This window comes from Oncorhynchus kisutch, linkage group LG13 (genome assembly GCF_002021735.2).
Source record: "Oncorhynchus kisutch isolate 150728-3 linkage group LG13, Okis_V2, whole genome shotgun sequence".
In the NCBI taxonomy this organism is placed as follows: domain Eukaryota; kingdom Metazoa; phylum Chordata; class Actinopteri; order Salmoniformes; family Salmonidae; genus Oncorhynchus; species Oncorhynchus kisutch.
This window is the reverse complement of record NC_034186.2, coordinates 53,852,297-53,874,843: the sequence shown is the minus strand read 5'-3', so window position 1 is coordinate 53,874,843 and position 22,547 is coordinate 53,852,297. Positions and strand designations below refer to the sequence as shown.

The window sequence follows — 22,547 nt, the reverse complement described above, 5'->3', positions numbered from 1 at the left end:
TGTATTCTAAACTCTTTCTGAAGTTGAATTCCAAGTTGAGTGACCCTTGTGAAAAGCACATTTCATCAGCCCAATTATCTATACTTTTCAGACTGAAGTGGATTTTGTGTCACTTGGTGTCAGCACCCAGAAGCCACCTATATTTCTCGTTTTATTGTCTCCAATTCAAAAAAACGACCATAAAAGCAGAGTTCAAGGCCAAGGTGAGGCCTTCCTCTTTGTTGTCTCCAGGTTGCTGAACTGTGATAACCTACAGGTATTCTACAATAGTCGTGTCTAGGGCAAGACAGTAGTAACAAGGAACTCAGAAAGCATTTGATAGTTTATGACTTAGTCACAATTAAAATGGATTTTCACTGCATTGCATGACATATGTTGTTATGTTTTACACAGAGCGTCCTTATGGAAAATAAGGTTATGATTCATGGATTCAAATAACTTTATGGATTATTAGAAATATGCCAATCTGTAATAGATGTTTTATTATACAGTAAGCAACCTATTAAAATATAACCATCTCATTCAAGAATTAAAATGGATTCTTGGAGGGTTTGTACCAACATGCCTAACCACTTTGAAGATGCAAAATATGTTTTATTGTAAAACAAACAAGAAATAAGACAAAAAAAACTGAAAATTGAGCATGCATAACTATTCACCTCCCCCAAAGTCAATACTTTGTAGAGCCACCTTTGGCAGCAATTACAGCTGCAAGTACAGTGCCTTGCGAAAGTATTCGGCCCCCTTGAACTTTGCGACCTTTTGCCACATTTCAGGCTTCAAACATAAAGATATAAAACTGTATTTTTTTTTGTGAAGAATCAACAACAAGTGGGACACAATCATGAAGTGGAATGACATTTATTGGATATTTCAAACTTTTTTAACAAATCAAAAACTGAAAAATTGGGCGTGCAAAATTATTCAGCCCCTTTACTTTCAGTGCAGCAAACTCTCTCCAGAAGTTCAGTGAGGATCTCTGAATGATCCAATGTTGACCTAAATGACTAATGATGATAAATACAATCCACCTGTGTGTAATCAAGTCTCCTTATAAATGTACCTGCACTGTGATAGTCTCAGAGGTCCGTTAAAAGCGCAGAGAGCATCATGAAGAACAAGGAACACACCAGGCAGGTCCGAGATACTGTTGTGAAGAAGTTTAAAGCCGGATTTGGATACAAAAAGATTTCCCAAGCTTTAAACATCCCAAGGAGCACTGTGCAAGTGATAATATTGAAATGGAAGGAGTATCAGACCACTGCAAATCTACCAAGACCTGGCCGTCCCTCTAAACTTTCAGCTCATACAAGGAGAAGACTGATCAGAGATGCAGCCAAGAGGCCCATGATCACTCTGGATGAACTGCAGAGATCTACAGCTGAGGTGGGAGACTCTGTCCATAGGACAACAATCAGTCGTATATTGCACAAATCTGCCCTTTATGGAAGAGTGGCAAGAAGAAAGCCATTTCTTAAAGATATCCATAAAAAGTGTTGTTTAAAGTTTGCCACAAGCCACCTGGGAGACACACCAAACATGTGGAAGAAGGTGCTCTGGTCAGATGAAACCAAAATGGAACTTTTTGGCAACAATGCAAAACGTTATGTTTGGCGTAAAAGCAACACAGCTCATCACCCTGACCACACCATCCCCACTGTCAAACATGGTGGTGGCAGCATCATGGTTTGGGCCTGCTTTTCTTCAGCAGGGACAGGGAAGAAGGTTAAAATTGATGGGAAGATGGATGGACCCAAATACAGGACCATTCTGGAAGAAAACTTGATGGAGTCTGCAAAAGACCTGAGACTGGGACGGAGATTTGTCTTCCAACAAGACAATGATCCAAAACATAAAGCAAAATCTACAATTGAATGGTTCAAAAATAAACATATCCAGGTGTTAGAATGGCCAACTCAAAGTCCAGACCTGAATCCAATCGAGAATCTGTGGAAAGAACTGAAAACTGATGTTCACAAATGCTCTCCATCCAACCTCACTGAGCTCGAGCTGTTTTGCAAGGAGGAATGGGAAAAAATGTCAGTCTCTCGATGTGCAAAACTGATAGAGACATACCCCAAGCGACGTACAGCTGTAATCGCAGCAAAAGGTGGCGCTACAAAGTATTAACTTAAGGGGGCTGAATAATTTTGCACGCCCAATTTTTCAGTTTTTGATTTGTTAAAAAAGTTTGAAATATCCAATAAATGTCGTTCCACTTCATGATTGTGTCCCACTTGTTGTTGATTCTTCCCCCAAAAATACAGTTTTATATCTTTATGTTTGAAGCCTGAAATGTGGCAAAAGGTCGCAAAGTTCAAGGGGGCCGAATACTTTCGCAAGGCACTGTATCTTGGGGTATGTCTCTATAAGCTTGGCACATCTAGCCACTGGGATTTTTGCCCATTCTTCAAGGCAAAACTGCTCCAGCTCCTTCAAGATGGGTTCTGCTGGTGTACAGCAAGCTTTAAGTCATACCACAGATTCTCAATTGGATTGAGGTCTGGGCCATTCCAAGACATTTAAATGTTTCCCCTTAAACCACTCGAGTGTTGCTTTAGCAGTATGCTTGGGGCATTGTCCTGCTGGAAGGTGAACCTCCGTCCAAGTCTCAAATCTCTGGAAGACTGAAACAGGTTTCCCTCAAGAATTTCCCTGTAGTTAGCGTCGTCCATCATTCCTTCAATTCCGACCAGTTTCCCAGTCCCTGCAGATGAAAATATCCCCACAGCATGACGCTGCCACCACCATGCCTCACTGTGGGGAGGTGTTGGGTTTGCGCCAGACATAGCATTACCCTTGATGGCCAAAAAGCTCAATTTTAGTCTCATCTGACCAGAGTCAGATGAGACTTCCATATGTTCGGGGAGTCTCCCACATGCCTTTTTGTAAGGCGTGTAGGTGTAGCAGGTAAGGCGGAGTCAGGCGCAGGACACAGAGATGAGTAATTCACGTAACTTTACACAAAACAACAAATATTCCAAGAAGGAAAATAATCAAGCTCACAGATACAGACCAACTTACAACGAACAAACACGCACAAATCCATGGGGGAACCAGTGGGTTAAATAAGGATCATATAATTATGTGAATGGAAACCAGGTGTGTAGAAAAAAGACAACAAATGGAGAATGAAAAATGGATCGGTGGCGACTAGAAAACCAGTGATGTCGACCGCCGAACGCTGCCCGAACAAGGAGAGGGACCAACTTAGGCGAAAGTCGTGACACTTTTGGCGAACACCAAACGTGTTTGCTTATTTTGTTCTTTAAGCAATGGCTTTTTTCTATCCACTCTTCCGTGGAAGCCCTCTTTTTACGCTACTGCTACTCTCTGTTCATCATATATGCATAGTCACTTTAACCATACCTACATGTACATACTACCTCAATAAGCCCGACTAACCGGTGTCTGTATATAGCCTTGCTACTCTTATTTTCAAATGTCTTTTTACTGTTGTTTTATTTCTTTACTTACCTACACATACACATTTTTTTCTTCTTCTCCTCACTATTGGATAGAGCCTGTAAGTAAGCATTTCACTGTAAGGTCTACACCTGTTGTATTCGGCGGACGTGACAAATACACTTTGATTTGAAAGCCCAGCTCTGTGGAGTGTACGGCTTAAAGTGGTACTATGGACTGATACTCCAACCTCCACTATGGAGCTTTTGAAGCTCCTTCAGGGTTATCTTTGCTCTCTTTGTTGCCTCTCTGATTATTATTATTATTATTATTTACCTTTATTTAACCAGGTAGGCAAGTTGAGAACAAGTTCTCATTTACAATTGCGACCTGGCCAAGATAAAGCAAAGCAGTTCGACAGATAAAACGACACAGAGTTACACATGGAGTAAAAACAAACATACAGTCAATAATGCAGTATAAACAAGTCTATATACAATGTGAGGTGAGAAGGGAGGTAAAGGCAAAAAAGGCCATGATGGCAAAGTAAATACAATATAGCAAGTAAAATACTGGAATGGTAGTTTTGCAATGGAAGAATGTGCAAAGTAGAAATAAAAAATAATGGGGTGCAAAGGAGCAAAATAAATAAATAAATTAAAATTAAATACAGTTGGGAAAGAGGTAGTTGTTTGGGCTAAATTATAGGTGGGCTATGTACAGGTGCAGTAATCTGTGAGCTGCTCTGACAGTTGGTGCTTAAAGCTAGTGAGGGAGATAAGTGTTTCCAGTTTCAGAGATTTTTGTAGTTCGTTCCAGTCATTGGCAGCAGAGAACTGGAAGGAGAGGCGGCCAAAGAAAGAATTGGTTTTGGGGGTGACTAGAGAGATATACCTGCTGGAGCGTGTGCTACAGGTGGGAGATGCTATGGTGACCAGCGAGCTGAGATAAGGGGGGACTTTACCTAGCAGGGTCTTGTAGATGACATGGAGCCAGTGGGTTTGGCGACGAGTATGAAGCGAGGGCCAGCCAACGAGAGTGTACAGGTCGCAATGGTGGGTAGTATATGGGGCTTTGGTGATAAAACGGATTGCACTGTGATAGACTGCATCCAATTTGTTGAGTAGGGTATTGGAGGCTATTTTGTAAATGACATCGCCAAAGTCGAGGATTGGTAGGATGGTCAGTTTTACAAGGGTATGTTTGGCAGCATGAGTGAAGGATGCTTTGTTGCGAAATAGGAAGCCAATTCTAGATTTAACTTTGGATTGGAGATGTTTGATATGGGTCTGGAAGGAGAGTTTACAGTCTAACCAGACACCTAAGTATTTGTAGTTGTCCACGTATTCTAAGTCAGAGCCGTCCAGAGTAGTGATGTTGGACAGGCGGGTAGGTGCAGGTAGCGATCGGTTGAAGAGCATGCATTTAGTTTTACTTGTATTTAAGAGCAATTGGAGGCCACGGAAGGAGAGTTGTATGGCATTGAAGCTTGCCTGGAGGGTTGTTAACACAGTGTCCAAAGAAGGGCCGGAAGTATACAGAATGGTGTCGTCTGCGTAGAGGTGGATCAGGGACTCACCAGCAGCAAGAGCGACCTCATTGATGTATACAGAGAAGAGAGTCGGTCCAAGAATTGAACCCTGTGGCACCCCCATAGAGACTGCCAGAGGTCCGGACAGCAGACCCTCCGATTTGACACACTGAACTCTATCAGAGAAGTAGTTGGTGAACCAGGCGAGGCAATCATTTGAGAAACCAAGGCTGTCGAGTCTGCCGATGAGGATATGGTGATTGACAGAGTCGAAAGCCTTGGCCAGATCAATGAATACGGCTGCACAGTAATGTTTCTTATCGATGGCGGTTAAGATATCGTTTAAGACCTTGAGCGTGGCTGAGGTGCACCCATGACCAGCTCTGAAACCGGATTGCATAGCAGAGAAGGTATGGTGAGATTCGAAATGGTCGGTAATCTGTTTGTTGACTTGGCTTTCGAAGACCTTAGAAAGGCACGGTAGGATAGATATAGGTCTGTAGCAGTTTGGGTCAAGAGTGTCCCCCCCTTTGAAGAGGGGGATGACCGCAGCTGCTTTCCAATCTTTGGGAATCTCAGACGACACGAAAGAGAGGTTGAACAGGCTAGTAATAGGGGTGGCAACAATTTCGGCAGATAATTTTAGGAAGAAAGGGTCCAGATTGTCTAGCCCGGCTGATTTGTAGGGGTCCAGATTTTGCAGCTCTTTCAGAACATCAGCTGAATAGATTTGGGAGAAGGAGAAATGGGGAAGGCTTGGGCGAGTTGCTGTTGGGGGTGCAGTGCTGTTGTCCGGGGTAGGAGTAGCCAGGTGGAAAGCATGGCCAGCCGTAGAAAAATGCTTATTGAAATTCTCAATTATGGTGGATTTATCAGTGGTGACAGTGTTTCCTATCTTCAGTGCAGTGGGCAGCTGGGAGGAGGTGTTCTTATTCTCCATGGACTTTACAGTGTCCCAGAACTTTTTTGAGTTAGTGTTGCAGGAAGCAAATTTCTGCTTGAAAAAGCTAGCCTTGGCTTTTCTAACTGCCTGTGTATAATGATTTCTAGCTTCCCTGAACAGCTGCATATCACGGGGGCTGTTCGATGCTAATGCAGAACGCCATAGGATGTTTTTGTGTTGGTTAAGGGCAGTCAGGTCTGGGGAGAACCAAGGGCTATATCTGTTCCTGGTTCTAAATTTCTTAAATGGGGCATGTTTATTTAAGATGGTTAGGAAGGCATTTTTAAAAAATATCCAGGCATCCTCTACTGACGGGATGAGATCAATATCCTTCCAGGATACCCCGGCCAGGTCGATTAGAAAGGCCTGCTCGCAGAAGTGTTTCAGGGAGCGTTTTACAGTGATGAGTGGAGGTCGTTTGACCGCTGACCCATTACGGATGCAGGCAATGAGGCAGTGATCGCTGAGATCTTGGTTGAAGACAGCAGAGGTGTATTTAGAGGGGAAGTTGGTTAGGATGATATCTATGAGGGTGCCCGTGTTTAAGGTTTTGGGGAGGTACCTGGTAGGTTCATTGATTATTTGTGTGAGATTGAGGGCATCAAGTTTAGATTGTAGGATGGCTGGGGTGTTAAGCATGTTCCAGTTTAGGTCGCCTAGCAGCACGAACTCTGAAGATAGATGGGGGGCAATCAGTTCACATATGGTGTCCAGAGCACAGCTGGGGGCAGAGGGTGGTCTATAGCAGGCGGCAACGGTGAGAGACTTGTTTTTAGAGAGGTGGATTTTTAAAAGTAGAAGTTCGAATTGTTTGGGTACAGACCTGGATAGTAGGACAGAACTCTGCAGGCTATCTTTGCAGTAGATTGCAACACCGCCCCCTTTGGCAGTTCTATCTTGTCTGAAAATGTTGTAGTTTGGAATTAAAATGTCTGAGTTTTTGGTGGTCTTCCTAAGCCAGGATTCAGACACAGCTAGAACATCCGGGTTGGCAGAGTGTGCTAAAGCAGTGAATAGAACAAACTTAGGGAGGAGGCTTCTAATGTTAACATGCATGAAACCAAGGCTATTACGGTTACAGAAGTCGTCAAAAGAGAGCGCCTGGGGAATAGGAGTGGAGCTAGGCACTGCAGGGCCTGGATTCACCTCTACATCGCCAGAGGAACATAGGAGGAGTAGAATAAGGGTACGGCTAAAAGCTATGAGAATTGGTCGTCTAGAACGTCTGGAACATAGAGTAAAAGGAGGTTTCTGGGGGCGATAAAATAGCATCAAGGTATAATGTACAGACAAATGTATGGTAGGATGTGAATACAGTGGAGGTAAACCTAGGTATTGAGTGATGAAGAGAGAGATATTGTCTCTAGAAACATCGTTGAAACCAGGAGATGTCATTGCATGTGTGGGTGGTGGAACTAATAGGTTGGATAAGGTATAGTGAGCAGGACTATAGGCTCTACAGTGAAATAAGCCAATAAACACTAACCAGAACAGAAATGGACAAGACATATTGACATTAAGGAGAGGCATGCTTAGTCGAGTGATCAAAAGGGTCCGGTGAGTGGAGAGGTTGGTTGGTGATTTAGACAGCTAGCCAGGGCATCGGTAGCAAGCTAGCATAGGATGGAGGTCTGTTGTTAGCCACCTCCTGCGCTCCGTCAGTAGATTAGTGGGGTTCCGTGTGGTAGAGGGGATCAATCCAAATCACACAACAACAACAAAAATAAAAACAATAGATATAGTTATAGAGGCCCAAGAAAAAAACATAATAATAATAATAAAAAATAAAAAAAAATTGTCCGATTGTCTATTCAGATAGCAGCCGGTAAGACAGCTAACGGTTAGCAGGCCGCAGATGGGCGTTCAGGTAACGTCGCGACGGAGGAGCCAGCCGAATAACCCCTTCGGGTAGATAACGTCGGCAGTCCAGTTGTGAAGGCCCGGTGGGGCTCCGCGAAGGCAGCAAAACGGGTCCGGATAGGCGACTGCAGCCCAGGTGCGATTGATGGAACTCAGGAGTGATTGACGGAGCTTGCTAGCTCCGGAACAATTGATGTTTGCTCCGGAATCGACGAAGGCCGATAGTCACACGGATAGCAGCTAGCTAGCTGTGAGATCCGGGCATGAATGTCCAGAGAGCAGTCGAAATCCAGGGACATGGAGAGAAAAATTGGTCCGGTATGCTCCGCTCCGAGCCGCGCTGCGCCGTACAGAACTGGCGATAGACTTTCGAGCCAAAGGATAGCCGATGACCACAAACCGTGGTTAGCTGAACACCAACGACTTACCAGTAAAGGAGCCAACTAGCTTCTGAACTAGCTTCTGGATTAGCTTCTGGCTAGTTGCAGGCTAGCTTCTTGGAGTTTCTGGCTAGCTTCTTGGAGGATTACAGATCTGAGGTAAATAATACTTTTTTATAAATATACATTGGTGAGGCGGGTTGCAGGAGAGTGTTTTGAAGATGAGTTGATGGAAAATAAAAATAAAATGTATGTGAAAAAGTTGTAAATATATATATATATACAGGACACGACAAGACGAGGACAAAAGACGTCTGAACTGCTATGCCACCTTGGCAACGGAGGAGCTGATTAATCTCCTCCTTGCCTGGTCTGTGATTTTTGGTGGGTGGCCCTCTCTTGGCAGGTTTGTTGTGGTGCCATATTCTTTTCATTTTTTAATCATGGATTTAATGGGGCTCTGTGGGATGTTCAAAGTTTTTATATTTTTTTATAACCCAACCCTGATTTCACTTCACCAGTTTGGACTATTTTGTGTATATTCATTACATGAAATCCAAATAGAAATCCATTTAAATTGCAGGTTGTAATACAACAAAATAGGAAAAATGCAAAGGGGGATGAATACTTTTGCAAGGCACTGTAAATGCAGGTATTATGGGTTATGTGTTATTACAAGTATTACTAACTATGGGAACAGCATTTTAGCACCCTCTAGTGTTCTTCTAGGAGAAGCTTGGTCAGCCTTTCATGCAGTGTTTTTTTTAATGATTACCTTGCAATGGGTTTACATCAAAATGTACATCAAGCCGTCGCAGTAAAAAATCAATAACCATTTGCATTTCTACTTGCAATTATATCATAACTAATCAAAGGACCAAAGAGCAAATGTTGGTTTGTTCCGTGAAATCTATTTATTGATGATGACGAGGCATCCTGTAAGGAAATCGGGCAGAGTTTCAGCAAGTGTCCAACATAGTCAGCCCTTCCTCTCTCAGTAGAGACAGCTAGGTACAAATGACTAATGAACCTAATGAAAAATTGGAGACGGGGGCTGCGTTTCTAACCATCCATGTCATATAATTTTGACTGTGATGAATTAAGCAAAATGACTGGGAAAGTAAACAGTGTACTCAATGCATGGGTATCATTTATCATCTCCTGACCTGATAGACTACCGTATCAATTAAGGCACATGCATTAATCCATTTTCAAACTTCACCAACGAACAGGGATGTGACATGGCTACGGCGATTAATCACTGACCAATGTTAACTGACACATTGTGTGTCTGTCTGGAGCGATGCTCCCACTTGTGGGCTGTATACAATTTCCATTGAAATAGAGCAGTTTTAATACAGGGACAGTGCAAAAACAAATATCAGTGCATGTAAGTAAGTAGTGAATGTTTGAGATCAACTACATCGCAGTCGGACTGTGCAGAATACTGATCTACAAATCACCTTGCATCCCAAATCTACACACTATTAGATTATGATTCTGCCTCCCTCGCCTTGCTGGAACTGAGCCTCTGCTCACAGGTGTGCTCATTTGATGCCTGTTGTTGAGCATCTCAATTGTCTAAAAAGTAGGCAAGTTTCCTTTCTGACATCTCATTTCTTCCATCTCTAATGATGTGTAAGAATGTAGGTCTACAAGTGAAAGCCTGGTAATCAACCTCAATATTTTACCCAGGCTATCATGTCTTGGGGGGCAGATTTTCGGGTTCCCAGTTGTTTTGAGTCTTGGTCAGTGCTATCTGTGATACTTCAGATGTCCCCACCATAATGGCGCGTTCATGTGCTAGTCGGAACTAGGAAACTCTGAAATGTCCGACTTGCTAACTGGTTGTAGTTATATTCGTGCTGCGTTCAACGAATCAGCAAATCGGACATTCTGAGTTTCCTAGTTCCGACTAGCATTGAACGCGGCATTAAACACAAATCCATCATCCTTTTTTAACGTTTTTTTTTTATCTCAGAAAAACCAGTATACATACAAGACGTATACAAACAGACAATGATAACATATGTTAGGCTAGGGGGTTACAACAAATTACAGATTATACAAAGATTAAAATATACACACGTATTGATTGTTTTAACAGCTTTCTTATTAGAAGAACGTAGAATGGTCTCAATGTACTGCTCGAATTCCTTATAGGAAAAAAGGAAGCGTTTAAAAACAAATATTTAGCACAATTAGATTCATGAGGTAAAATTGTTTAAAAAAAATCCTTATTATAGTTAAGGAAACCGAGCAGCACATTATCCCATAAAAAAAAAAAAAGTCATCAAGAATATTAACAATGATAAAACTATGAATATCTTGCCATAATTTCTTTACATGTAGACAATGCCAAAATAAATGCAAAACTCTTTCTGGATGTTCAACACAAAAAGGACAGTTAATATTAATGTCTTTTTTTGAGTTTCTTCAGGTAATGATTTTCAGGATAATACTGATTGATCATTCTGAAAGAGACCTCTTTGACCTTGTTAATAAGCAGGTATTTGTTTGGTAATAACCATACTTTTTCCCAACAGATATTATTGACAAATGTATTCCAGTAAGTTGTGACACAAGGAATGGATACAATATCCCTTTGAAATAAAGCACGTATAGATCTGTTGTTCTGAGGGAGCAAGGAGAAACACATTATTCCTATTGGAGAGTCAACTGGATTAAGCAAGGGTAGTTCAAGAAGGTGAGGTCTGGTTACACCTCTAAACAACATGAGAGTTCCAGGTGGAATAGCATCAAAAACCATGGCAAACTCTCTATGTGTAACGGGGATACTGCAACGAGATAAAAATTCATCATAATTGAGTAACAATCCTCCTGCATTACAAAGTTGACTCACCAGCAGGATATGATTAGCAAACAAGTTAAAAAATAAAGACGTGTTTCTATACAAAATATCCATATTGTTCCAAATGAAATACCTATGCGGGGGGGAAATTGTGTATATATTAACGACCACGCTAAGAATTCTTGTCTATGAACAGCAGATAACATTTATGAGATTCCTACGAAGTTATTGTTACGAAGTAACATAAAATTGAAGCCACCAAAACGGGAGAAGATATAACGACGGATGAAATTTCAAATTGAACTGTCCATCATCCCTCTAAATCGGAACTTTCCGAGTTGTCTTGAACACCGCATTAGCTTGCTAGAGTGACGTATGGTACGTGCTACGGTACGCCACTTGTGACCAAGGGGGAAAAGCGCGGACATTGAGAATACTGGGGAAATTGTAGGTAAGCTGTTAAAACTACCATCATATTGATTACTTAAATACGGGTCTGTAATTCCTAAAGCATTATGGACATTTACAATTTATGTACAGCAACTGTTTAGCTTATAAACACATGTATTTCAAAGGTCGACATTAGCTTCCTTTTTGGGCCTCTGTGCTGCCGTCGTTTTTAGGGCATAAGAGCAAACAAGTCCCACCTCTATGCCGCACTCATTGGACGACAGTGAAAATACTCTTATCTGATAGGACTGGCTTCACGTAACTCAAATGTCTGTCTCTTGTGTATTTTCATGAATATTTTGAACATATTGGTATCGGAATGATGGTTGACACAAACATGAACCAGTTGGAATGAAATAGCTACATCCAAACCGACCTTGACGCTAATTTCCCAACAGTCGAATATTACTTGACACCCTTGTTCTCAAATTATAAGAAATAAGTTTGGAAGGATGACCCATACCTTGAGAAGTTTTGCAGCGCGCCGTACCTACGGTTACTTTAGCTACTTTTGGCAGCACTCTGGCATTGGTAGCAACTAGCCAGTGGCAGTGTGATAGCCGACCAACAGTGTCGTCAAATTAGCTGACGTTAGTAATTTTGCTGCCAATTTATATGCAGAACATCTACCTTAACTATCTCGTACATGCATAACCACCGGACCAACCATGCTAGCAAGCTAGTTAGACCCTCGTGGCTGTAACTGGCTAACGCTAGCTAAAGCTAAGCTAGTTAGCTAAGGAGTTACTAGGTAAGAAAGCCTCCACTCCCAGTTGCAAGAGCCTAGCTCTGCTTAACACTCCGCTCAGTCCAGGGCAACGTGGAGACGGACTGAAAAACGCAGGAAAATAAAGTTTGAATTCGTGCAATTATATGTGAAATGTACCCGATTGTCTGTCAAGTGATTAGCACACTTCGTCAGATAATTGTACTCCCTAATTATTTTACTTTAGTCACACACTGTATTTTCTCACTCCAGTAACCACCTGACTTTCTTCCAAGTCTTTAAATTACACTGAACAAAAACATAAACGCAACATGTCAAGTGCTGGTTTCATGAGCTGACATAAGAGATCCCAGAAATGTTCCATACACACAAAAAGCTTATTTCTCAAAAATGTGCACACATTTGTTTACATCCCTGTTAGTGAGCATTTCATCCTTAGTCAACATAATCCATCCATCTGACAGGTGTGGCACATCACAAGCTGATTAAACAGCATGCTCATTACACAGGTGCACCTTGTGCGGGACAATAAAAGGCCACTAAAATGAGCAGTTTTGTCACAACACAATGCCACAGATGTCTCAAGTTTTAAGGGAGTGCGCAATTGGCATGCTGACTGCAGGAATGTCCACCATAGCTGTTGCCAGATAAGTACATGTTAATCTCTACCATAAGCCACCTCCAATGTAGTTTTAGAGAATTTGGTAGCGTGTCCAACTAGCTTCACAATCGCAGACCACGTGTAACCACGCCAGCCCAGGACCTCCACATCCGTCTTCTTCACCTGTGGGAGGGGCGGGTGCAGAGGAATATTTATGTCGGTAATATAGCTCTTTTGTGGGGAAAAACAAATTCTGATTTGCTGGGCCTGGCTCCCAAGTGGGTGGTCTATGCCCAACCATGGCAGGCCCCCTGCCCAGTCATGTGATATCCATAGATTAGGGCCTAATTTCCTGAACTGTAACTCAGCAAAATCTTTGAAATTGTTGCATGTTGCGTTTATATTTTTGTTATTACCGTGTAATCTCTCATCAATTTGGACACTATCTTGAAATAAATCAATACTGGGTGGCTAGACTGGCTACTGGCTACTGGAGCAGGTGGGAAGAGGTTCAGGTGAGGTTTAGTTAATTTAGATTTAAAAATAAATGAATCATTGCCTGCTTTTAAAGCAAACTTGACTACGCATATAATTCATTTGACATATTATCTAAATGTTTGAGGAGAGTAGTCATAAAATTCGATGGGGAACAAAACGAGTTCATGTAATGTCACGGTGGGGATTATATCAGGTTGAAAAAGATATTGCATAGCAATGAGATTTTGACAAAAATTCTCACAAGCGATTGGCACCTCATCCAGACAGATGGTGCCTAAATGTAGACTACAGTAGACTCGCAAGAAGGGAGAGTGAATATCTAAGCCGGCTAAGTTCTTCTTAGGAGACTCATCTGTGTCAACCATCAGCTGTACTAAGTCTATTGTATAATGTTTATAAATTAGGTGTCTTTGAAGTTAAATAGATTTAAAGGGGAGAGGTAAATAGAATCTAGGCCTAATTAATTGTAACCTACTTCAATTTATGCTACTGACCACTCACTGCCTTTCCCTGTTTTAAAAATATATATTTTTTAATCAAATGTAACATCATATGCATGCAACGTCAACCACCTTATCATTGAACAGTTTCATTCTAAAATCACTAGATGGCGACCGATACCTACATTTGGCCTACTTCGTTTTTGAACACGCAGAATGATCTCTGAGTAGCCTACTCCAGCTATACAATTTGAAACACTTGTTATATTTATTTTGTTCAGCTAATTTCACAGTCAATTATATGAGGATTGCCCATCTTAAATTTTACTTTACAGGAACAGGATCATAACTTAATTGATTGCTGGAACAGAGTCCAATTTCCTCTTCTCATGTAAAGGCATCAGGAGTTGTCTAACATGGACAGAGAATTAAGGTCAGGGAAGGAGATTAATGAGGACACGGTGCCTCATCATGGGGACACAGGACGTGTCTCCACAGAGGAAATGGAAAGTGGAGGAATTCCTCCCCTAGCAAAGAGGCCCAGGCCTGATGATGTCACAGGTGACAGCACGGGAGAGATTGAGGAGGACACCGGCGGTAAGGTGGCTGATGGGAAGGAGTCAGACCAGCCCCCTCGGGTTGAGGTGAACATTACCCCGGAGACAGGTTACGGCTGTGCCTGTCCCATTTGTGGCTTTGTGGCCAAAACTCCAACTGCCTTGAAGATTCACTCCAAGAGGAAGCACACCGGTCGAGGAAAGACCAGAGGTGTGAGCTCAGCTGAGGTACTTGTTGAAATAGATGGCTCCACAACCGGAGCAACAGCACCGACTTCGAATTACAACACAGGTGGAGACACTGAGGAGAAAGTGAGCAGCAGTGAGAGACAGCAGGATGCCACAGAGAGTCAGAGCCAGGGCACAGAGCCAGGGGTTTCTGAGGGGGAGGTGACTACAATAATAGCCCAAGAGGAAATTGCTGAGAAACAAGGGACAGGGAGAGATACTTTTGATATGAAGGTGACTACAATGGCTGCAGAAGAGGAGCAAGAAAAGACCCCCGGTAAGAAGATAGTAGGTAAACGGGGCCCCAAGCCCAAGACTATACATGCTTGCAGCTACTGTGGTCACGAGTTTAGGGACAAGCCAAGCCTAGATACACACATCAAGAGACGCCACACCAAAGAGATGAATTACTTCTGTGAATTCTGCTTGTACGCCTGTGTGGCAAAGTGCGACTACGAAAAGCACTGCCTTAGTAACAAGCACAACAAACGAGTCGCGGAAAGCAGGGAATCCTCTGGCCTCGCGTCACCCACGGACAAGAAGACGGCCGAACAGGCTCAAATCTTTGCCTCCACGACGACTCAGACCCGGGCGTCCAAGCGTGCGCTCGGTGCCAGGTTCCAGCTGCAGTGCGGGAGTTGCGAATTCAGGGTCAGCAACTCTGCTTTACTGGAGAGCCACGCGCGGCTAAAGCAGCATGGCGAGCATCGCTTCCTCTGTAACGTCTGCCACTACTACACCGCTACCTCCGAGTGGATGGACACGCACGTGTCCTCGGAGAGCCACCAGCGTGTGGCTGAGGAGAAAAACACAGGGTCCTCCTTTGAGGAGTGCGTTGAGAAGGTGAGCAGAGATTCGATCGGTGACGACATGCTGACAGATGACGTGGCAGTAGGGGTCACCGGACACGATGGAGAGCTGCAACCTGATGTTAATGAGGAAGCTGTTGAGGCTGCGAAAGTCGTGTTGGAGAACATGGAAGAGCACATGGACGAGAAAAGCCCCCCCAAGAGGAGGAGAGGCAGGCCAAAGGGGCCCGCTGCAACTACATGTGAATACTGTGGCCTTCTCGCCTCCAATAGTACCAATCTAAACGTGCATATTCGTCGTAAGCACAGCCGGCAGTACAGCTTCACCTGCAGGCTTTGTTCTTACAACTGTGTGACGAAAGGCGACATGGACCGCCACTGTGTCACAAAGAAGCACCTTAAACGTGTGGAGGATGCTAGTAGCGATGGCCAAGTGGACCTGGATACATCAGTGCAGGTCGTGAGTAAGGAGTCAGGCTCTCAGGCCAGCGAGGGTGAGGCTATACATCAGAATAGTCCAGTCAGAGGAGGGTCCAAAGGCGAGGAGGGGGCCACGGACAAAACAGGGGAGCTGTCACAAGACGGCGTCAAAGCACAAGTGAACAGCCCGAAAAAGAGCAAGTACGACTTGGTCAACTCCTGCAGCCATTGCAGCTTCGTAGCTCATTCGATTCCCTCCCTCGACCTCCACGTGAAGAGGAGACACACCCGGGACTTTGAGTTTGTGTGCCTGGCGTGCAGCTACTACGCGGTCACGCGTCGAGAGATGTCTCGCCACGCCGCCACGGACAAGCATAAGCAGAAGAGTGAGGTCTACCTAGAGAACCTGGAGAGCTTTGTGGTGGAAGACCTGGCACAGCCGGAGGAGGAGGCCATGGAGCTGGGGAACAGAGCTGACCCTGATGCTGACAACAATGCTCACTCTGAGGATCCCTCCCCCTCAGTGCCCCCTGACACAGACATAGACCAGCCCACAGGCACAACTACAGACCAGCCTAACATTATAGACACAGACCAACCCACAGATACAGACCAACCCACAGAGACAGAGCAGCCCAACAACACAGACACAGACCAGCCCCCTATCATCGATACAGATCAACCCACATACACAGATACAGACCAACCCACAGAGACAGAGCAGCCCAACAACACAGACACAGACCAGCCCCCTATCACTGATACAGAGCAACCCACAGACACGGCTACAGACCAACCCACAGACACGGCTACAGACCAGCCCACAGACACAGCTACAGACCAGCCCACAGACACAGCTACAGACCAGCCCACAGACACAGCTACAGACCAGCCCACAGACACAGCTACAGACCAGCCCACAGACACAGCTACAGACCAGCCCACAGACACAGCTACAGACCAGCCCACAGACCAGCCCACAGGCACAGCTACAGACCCGCCTACAGACACAGCTACAGACCAGCCCACAGACCAGCCCACAGACCAGCCCACAGACACAGGTACAGACCAGCCCATAGCTACAGACCCGCCCACAGACACAGCTACAGACCAGCCCACAGACACAGAGCATATTACCACTAACCCCACACAGACTTCTGACGTTTGGAGCAATGAGCATGCAGCCACAATAGTGGAAGTTAGTGGCACTGTTGTTGAGGAAAACACAGAGATCCAGGTGGCTGGTGAGGCGTCCGGTGGTGGCTCGGAACAAACCCGCAACGAAGCACCAGGTACGATGGAGCCTCAGGAAGCACCAGCAGAAATCACCATAACACCGCCTGAGGAAGGCCAGAAGGAAGGGGCCGAACCCGAGGCGGAACCAGAGCTATTCTGTTCAGATGACGACGTTGAGATGGCTGATGAGAAACCTGACATCTCTTCCCCAGAGAAACAGCTCACCAGGGCGCTGCCGTTCGACGCTTGCATCATACCTCTCAAGTCCTTGACTGAAGCCGAGCTGGCTTTGCATGAAGAACGCATGGCTCACTCTGTTGAGGGCCACTCTGGCCTGGCTGTAAGTGGCCTGGCCGGGGCGGGCAGTTTTCAGAAGATCAAAAGAACCAAACCTGTAGGGTCTTCAGGTCTGTCCAAGGGGTTAACTCCCAACCCCCGCATCCGCTGCGAGGACTGTGGCTTCGTGGCGGACGGCATGAGCGGCCTCAATGTGCACATCTCCATGAAGCACCCGTCCAAGGAGAAGCACTTCCACTGCATGCTGTGCGGCAAGTCCTTCTACACGGAGAGCAACCTGCACCAGCACCTGACCAGCGCCGCCCACCTGCGCAACGAGCAGGCCAGCATCGAGGAGCTTCCGGAGGGCGGCGCCACCTTCAAGTGCGTGAAGTGCACGGACCCGTTCGAGACAGAGCAAGAGCTGTTCGTGCACATCAAGGAGAAGCACGAGGAGCTGTTGCGCGAGGTCAACAAGTACGTCCTGGAGGACACGGAGCAGATCAACCGCGAGCGCGAGGAGAACCAGGGCAGCGTGTGCAAGCACTGCGGCAAGGTGTGCAAGAGCAGCAACTCCATGGCCTTCCTGGCTCACATCCGCACACATACAGGTATGTTGTCTCCCAAAACATTTATTTGAAAACCTTCACTGCTGTTGTTTTTTTTTGTGATACATACTTTTTAATTTAAAAAAAAGGGTTATTTTAAAGTCATTGATAGCTGCATCACTAATATTTATAGGTGTTATTATACAGTGTATACACCACTTAGAATTGGCCGGCGTTGTCAATCATTATGTGTTGGACATCAGGTTTTGAGATACTGTAGTCGAGCCTATATAGCGGTATCAGGGCCAGGCCGGGTATCAGAGGGGAGGCATGGTTCATGCAGTGGTGTGAGCTTAAGCCATGCATTGGAGGAAAGGAGAAGGCAAAGACTGAGCTGCCGGAGATGCTAATGGACCGCGGATTGGGATTCCCTGTGCACCGCCTGGTCAAAGACATGTGCGACTCATAATTGATGTGTCCATTACCAAGACTCGTTTGTAATTATAGTCAATAAGTCTCTGTAAATGTGTTAAAGCTTTGGCTAAAAGCATTGGAGACCCAAAGAGAGGTGGGCTAATAATGTAAAATAATCAATGCAGGCGTATTCAAAGCCCTTCATTTCCCTTGTGTGTGTGTGTGTGTGTGTGTGTAACTTGTGTGTGTATGTGTCAGCCTACATGGTGAGCTGATTATCCTCAATCCATTAAGATTTATCTTGTCATTTATAATGCAAATCAGGGTTCGGCTGGTCAGGTCTATGACTGGGGTATGTCTGGCGGGTTAAGAATAGAGGGCGCTCCATTACTCTTCCTTGACCATGTGTATTAATTGCTTTTAAAATCAGCTTAATGTAGGAATGAGAAGTGAGGGCACCATCAATAAATGCCCTTCTCTGCTTCCTCCGGTCCGTCCCCCTTTCAGCCCAAACTTTAATGGGACTTTAATTGGAGTACAGGCAGAGCTCTATGCTCGTTCTGGGTGTATTATGTGTCTGAGGTTGTGTGTGTGTGTGTGTGTGTGTGTGTATGTGTCTCTCTCTGTGTGTGTGGAGTGACTGACTAATGGCCGAGGAGGGTTAAGATGTGTGGACCGTCTCGGAGAGTTGACGGGGGAGTCAATGAGAGTGCTGCCACGATGCACTATGGTAGTCTGGTCATGTGGGTCAGAATGCTCAGATACTCAGGCTGCTGCTGCTTTCTCTAAGTGTGTGCCCTCACCCATCACTGAGACGACATGATGAGGCCTACTTCTCTTTGTGATGACCTCTCAACGTCTAATATGGGGGGAGAGTCGCCATCGTTTCACCATTGCAAACCGGTTCAGGTTGGCATATGGTCTGTTTGGCTGGAGTACGTCCTACGATTGATTTAATTCAGAAAAATAAAACAACACAAACAGAGCAACTAACTGTCTTTACTTTGGCATTACCCCTCATGCCTCTGTGGCTCAACAACTCACACATACGGTACAGTAAGACTGAAATTGAAATTCTGTTTGTTGTACAGTCGAGTAGTCTGAAAGGACAGGCGACATCGATGAGAGAGAGATTATGAGGCCAAATGATCAACATTTATCCTTTGTGTGATGTTTTGTTGAATCTGTAATATCCGTTTATGAGCCTACTACAGTGTTTCTTATTGCCGTGTAAACAAGGCCATTACTCTGGTTCCAGCTGAGGGAAAAGCGTTACTTAAGCAAATGAAAACAGTGACACTTTAAGAAGATGTGTTTATGAAAGTCAAGGGCACATATGGAGGTCTACTCTATATTTGAGTATTGTCGTTATTTTTTTAAAGTTGGCTTTTTCAATTGAATTATCTCCTTTATTTTGCTAATTTTCTTTGCCTATTTGTAGAATGCACCTATTTCTTAGCATTTTGACACCGTGTGCTAGTTATTATTATTATTGCTAAGTTCCCTCATTACATTGAGTTATTCTCTCGTTGTATGTGGTCATTTATCGTGTACACTTCTCCAGTGCTGTGGAACAGGACTGTGGGGTCCGCCAGTGTTTGGACTGGGAGCACGTCCAGATGGTTTTAATTAAACCAAGATTTTTATTTACTTGATTAATCAGTGAAATCAGGAGATGGTGGGAGGCTGCACACATTTTTGTCAATTTGTCCCCTGAAAAAAAAAAACACTTACATTTTGCCAATGAGGATGCAACTGGATTTGCATTTTGAGCTAAATTGGTCACTTTTTCAATTGATAGAGCTGTCTGACCTTCTGAGGCCTGGGGTGGGTTGAAGTAATGGGCACACACACATAATCACCACACACACTTGCCAAATATGCACACACACACTCTTTCTCTCTAACACACACACACACACACACACACACACACACACACACACACACACACACACAAAATTAGTTTCTGAAGGTGTAAACAAAACTAGTTACAGGAGCTTGGTTTGTATGTGTTGGTCTGGCTGTACGATGTCTGATCGGGCCTCTCTTGATAAAAAAACGTTATCCTGGGGTGGTAGACAGACATGGATATTATGTTCCCACAATATTTGATTAGAAAATTCAACACTGGAAAACAAATCGGTCCCTTTAAATATGTTTTAAAACGGGTTTGCCATTTTGCCGGGATTTTGGCAACGATGCCCTTTATCTACTCCCCCACAGTCAGGTGAACTCGTGGATACCATGTTTATGTCTCTGTGTCCAGTGTGAAGGAAGTTAGAGGTAGGTTTTGCAAGCTAATGCTAACTAGCGTTAATGCAATGACTGATAGTCTATGGGTATCTGCTAGCATTGCCAAAATCCTGAAGTATCCCTTGAACATTCTGAAAATGAGGCTAACAAGTAAGGCTTTGAGGGAGGAGAGGAGAGGAGAGGAGAGGAGAGGAGAGGAGAGGAGAGGAGAGGAGAGGAGAGGAGAGGAGAGGAGAGGAGAGGAGAGGAGAGGAGAGGAGAGGAGAGGAGAGGAGAGGAGAGGAGAGGAGAGGAGAGGAGAGGAGAGGAGAGGAGAGGAGAGGAGAGGAGAGAGAGAGAGAGAGAGAGAGAGAGAGAGCATTGCGGGTCATTACCCATCTCATCTGGAATGTGAGGGAGCCACATTGCCCCTATGTGGTTGGCAATGTTAATTTAACATGACACTGCATTGATGGTCAATTTCAGTTTCATGGAGGCTGTTTAAGTGGAGTGGTGGAGTATTAACATGGTGAGACGTGAGAAGGGAGGGATGCTACATCCATCTCCTCCTGCCATGTCTCATACTGGCCAGATACTCTCCCTCTGCGCCTGTCACTCGCTTCACCTCGGCTTGGGCGTGTGTTTGTTTTGGGGAGCGCATCATAGGGATGTGTATCGATGCTAAGGGAAGAGGCCCGTGTGTTAACGCCCCTCCCTCGCCTGTTTGCAGGCCTTGTTAGCACGCGTGTGCCTTTCCATCTTCGTTACCAGCTTAGAATTCAACGCGTCGTACTTCCAGCTCGCGGCAAGTGAACCGTGTATGAACAAATTAGTCATCTACACAAAGTGCTTCATCAAATCAGCGGCTGCCCCTGAAATAAATATTGCAATGAGTCTTGGGATATTCACTGGGAGAGCGGATTGCATAGCGGGTATATTATAGAAGGTTTCCAGTCAGATTAGTGTGTCATACTGGAGAACTGCTGCTTTAGACTGTCTGCATGGGACCTGGCCCTAGTCTGTCTGCATGGGACCTGGCCCTAGCCTGTCTGCATGGGACCTGGCCCTAGCCTGTCTGCATGGGACCTGGCCCTAGTCTGTCTGCATGGGACCTGGCCCTAGTCTGTCTGCATGGGACCTGGCCCCTAGTCTGTCTGCATGGGACCTGGCCCTAGTCTGTCTGCATGGGACCTGACCCTAGTCTGTCTGCATAGGACCTGGCCCCTAGTCTGTCTGCATGGGACCTGGCCCTAGTCTGTCTGCATGGGACCTGGCCCCTAGTCTGTCTGCATGGGACCTGGCCCCTAGTCTGTCTGCATGGGACCTGGCCACTAGTCTGTCTGAATGGGACCTGGCCCTAGTCTGTCTGCATGGGACCTGGCCCCTAGTCTGTCTGCATAGGACCTGGCCCTAGTCTATGCGGCACCATCGACATGAATGGCCCTTACTTGTAGTTGCATACACATCTTGTGTATATTCTACACAAAGAAATAAAGGCTGGGGTTCAATTCATTTAGGAAAAATAGCACTGTTGTTGCGTTCATGAGTTGACTTATTCTTAAATGTTCTAACTAGGCTAACTGAAACAGCATTGGACTATTATTTTGGGGCATATTTACAATGCTACAGTACTATTCCGCGGCATGCTGCAGCGCTTGTTTGATTGAACAGGCCTTCCCCAGTCAGTGTGTTCTATTAGCCTAGGGGGTGGTGTGGCCATCATGGGCGCTGACGATCCATAGCAGCCCCCTCACTCGCTCTGCTGCTCTTAAATGACAAATGGCGGGCAGAGACTGTGCCACTCTCTCAAACGCCACTGCCAGCCCACCCTCCCCATTTTATTAACGAGAATAATTAGAAGGATACCTCCCTGCAAAGCCAGGCAGGGTGATTAGCGCTTTTAATGATGGAACGTGGTAGTGAGTGCACACAAAATGGATTTACGTGTTCTGCCTGACCTTTGGTATCCAATTGACGCATCCAGAAGCAAAAGAAGGAAGAGTAGGGAAGAGAGAGATGGAGAGAGGAGGAGATTGAAGGAGAGAAAAGCCATGTACTCACTGTAGGAGCTTGTGTTTTTTTATACAGTACCAGTCAAAGGTTTGGACACACCTACTCATTCAAGGGTTTTTCTTTATTTGGACTATTTTCTACAATGTAGAATAATGTAGAAAACT

General features: G+C 44.9%; 1 protein-coding gene across 2 annotated transcripts in view; it reads left to right on the top strand.

The window, feature by feature from the left end:
• Nucleotides 1–11,286: 11,286 nt before the first annotated feature.
• The window catches only part of LOC109901775 (zinc finger protein 407), a 196,817-nt gene continuing 185,556 nt past the window's right edge, over nt 11,287–22,547 (top strand). Inside the window, exons 1-2 of one of the 2 annotated variants that reach the window (XM_031786551.1) lie at nt 11,287–11,382; nt 13,983–17,784. In XM_031786551.1, the coding sequence (XP_031642411.1) occupies nt 14,064–17,784 (3,721 nt within the window). In that variant the 5' untranslated portion in view covers nt 11,287–11,382; nt 13,983–14,063. The remainder of the gene's footprint in view (nt 11,383–13,982; nt 17,785–22,547) is intronic. The other variant, XM_031786552.1, reaches the window with a different exon arrangement.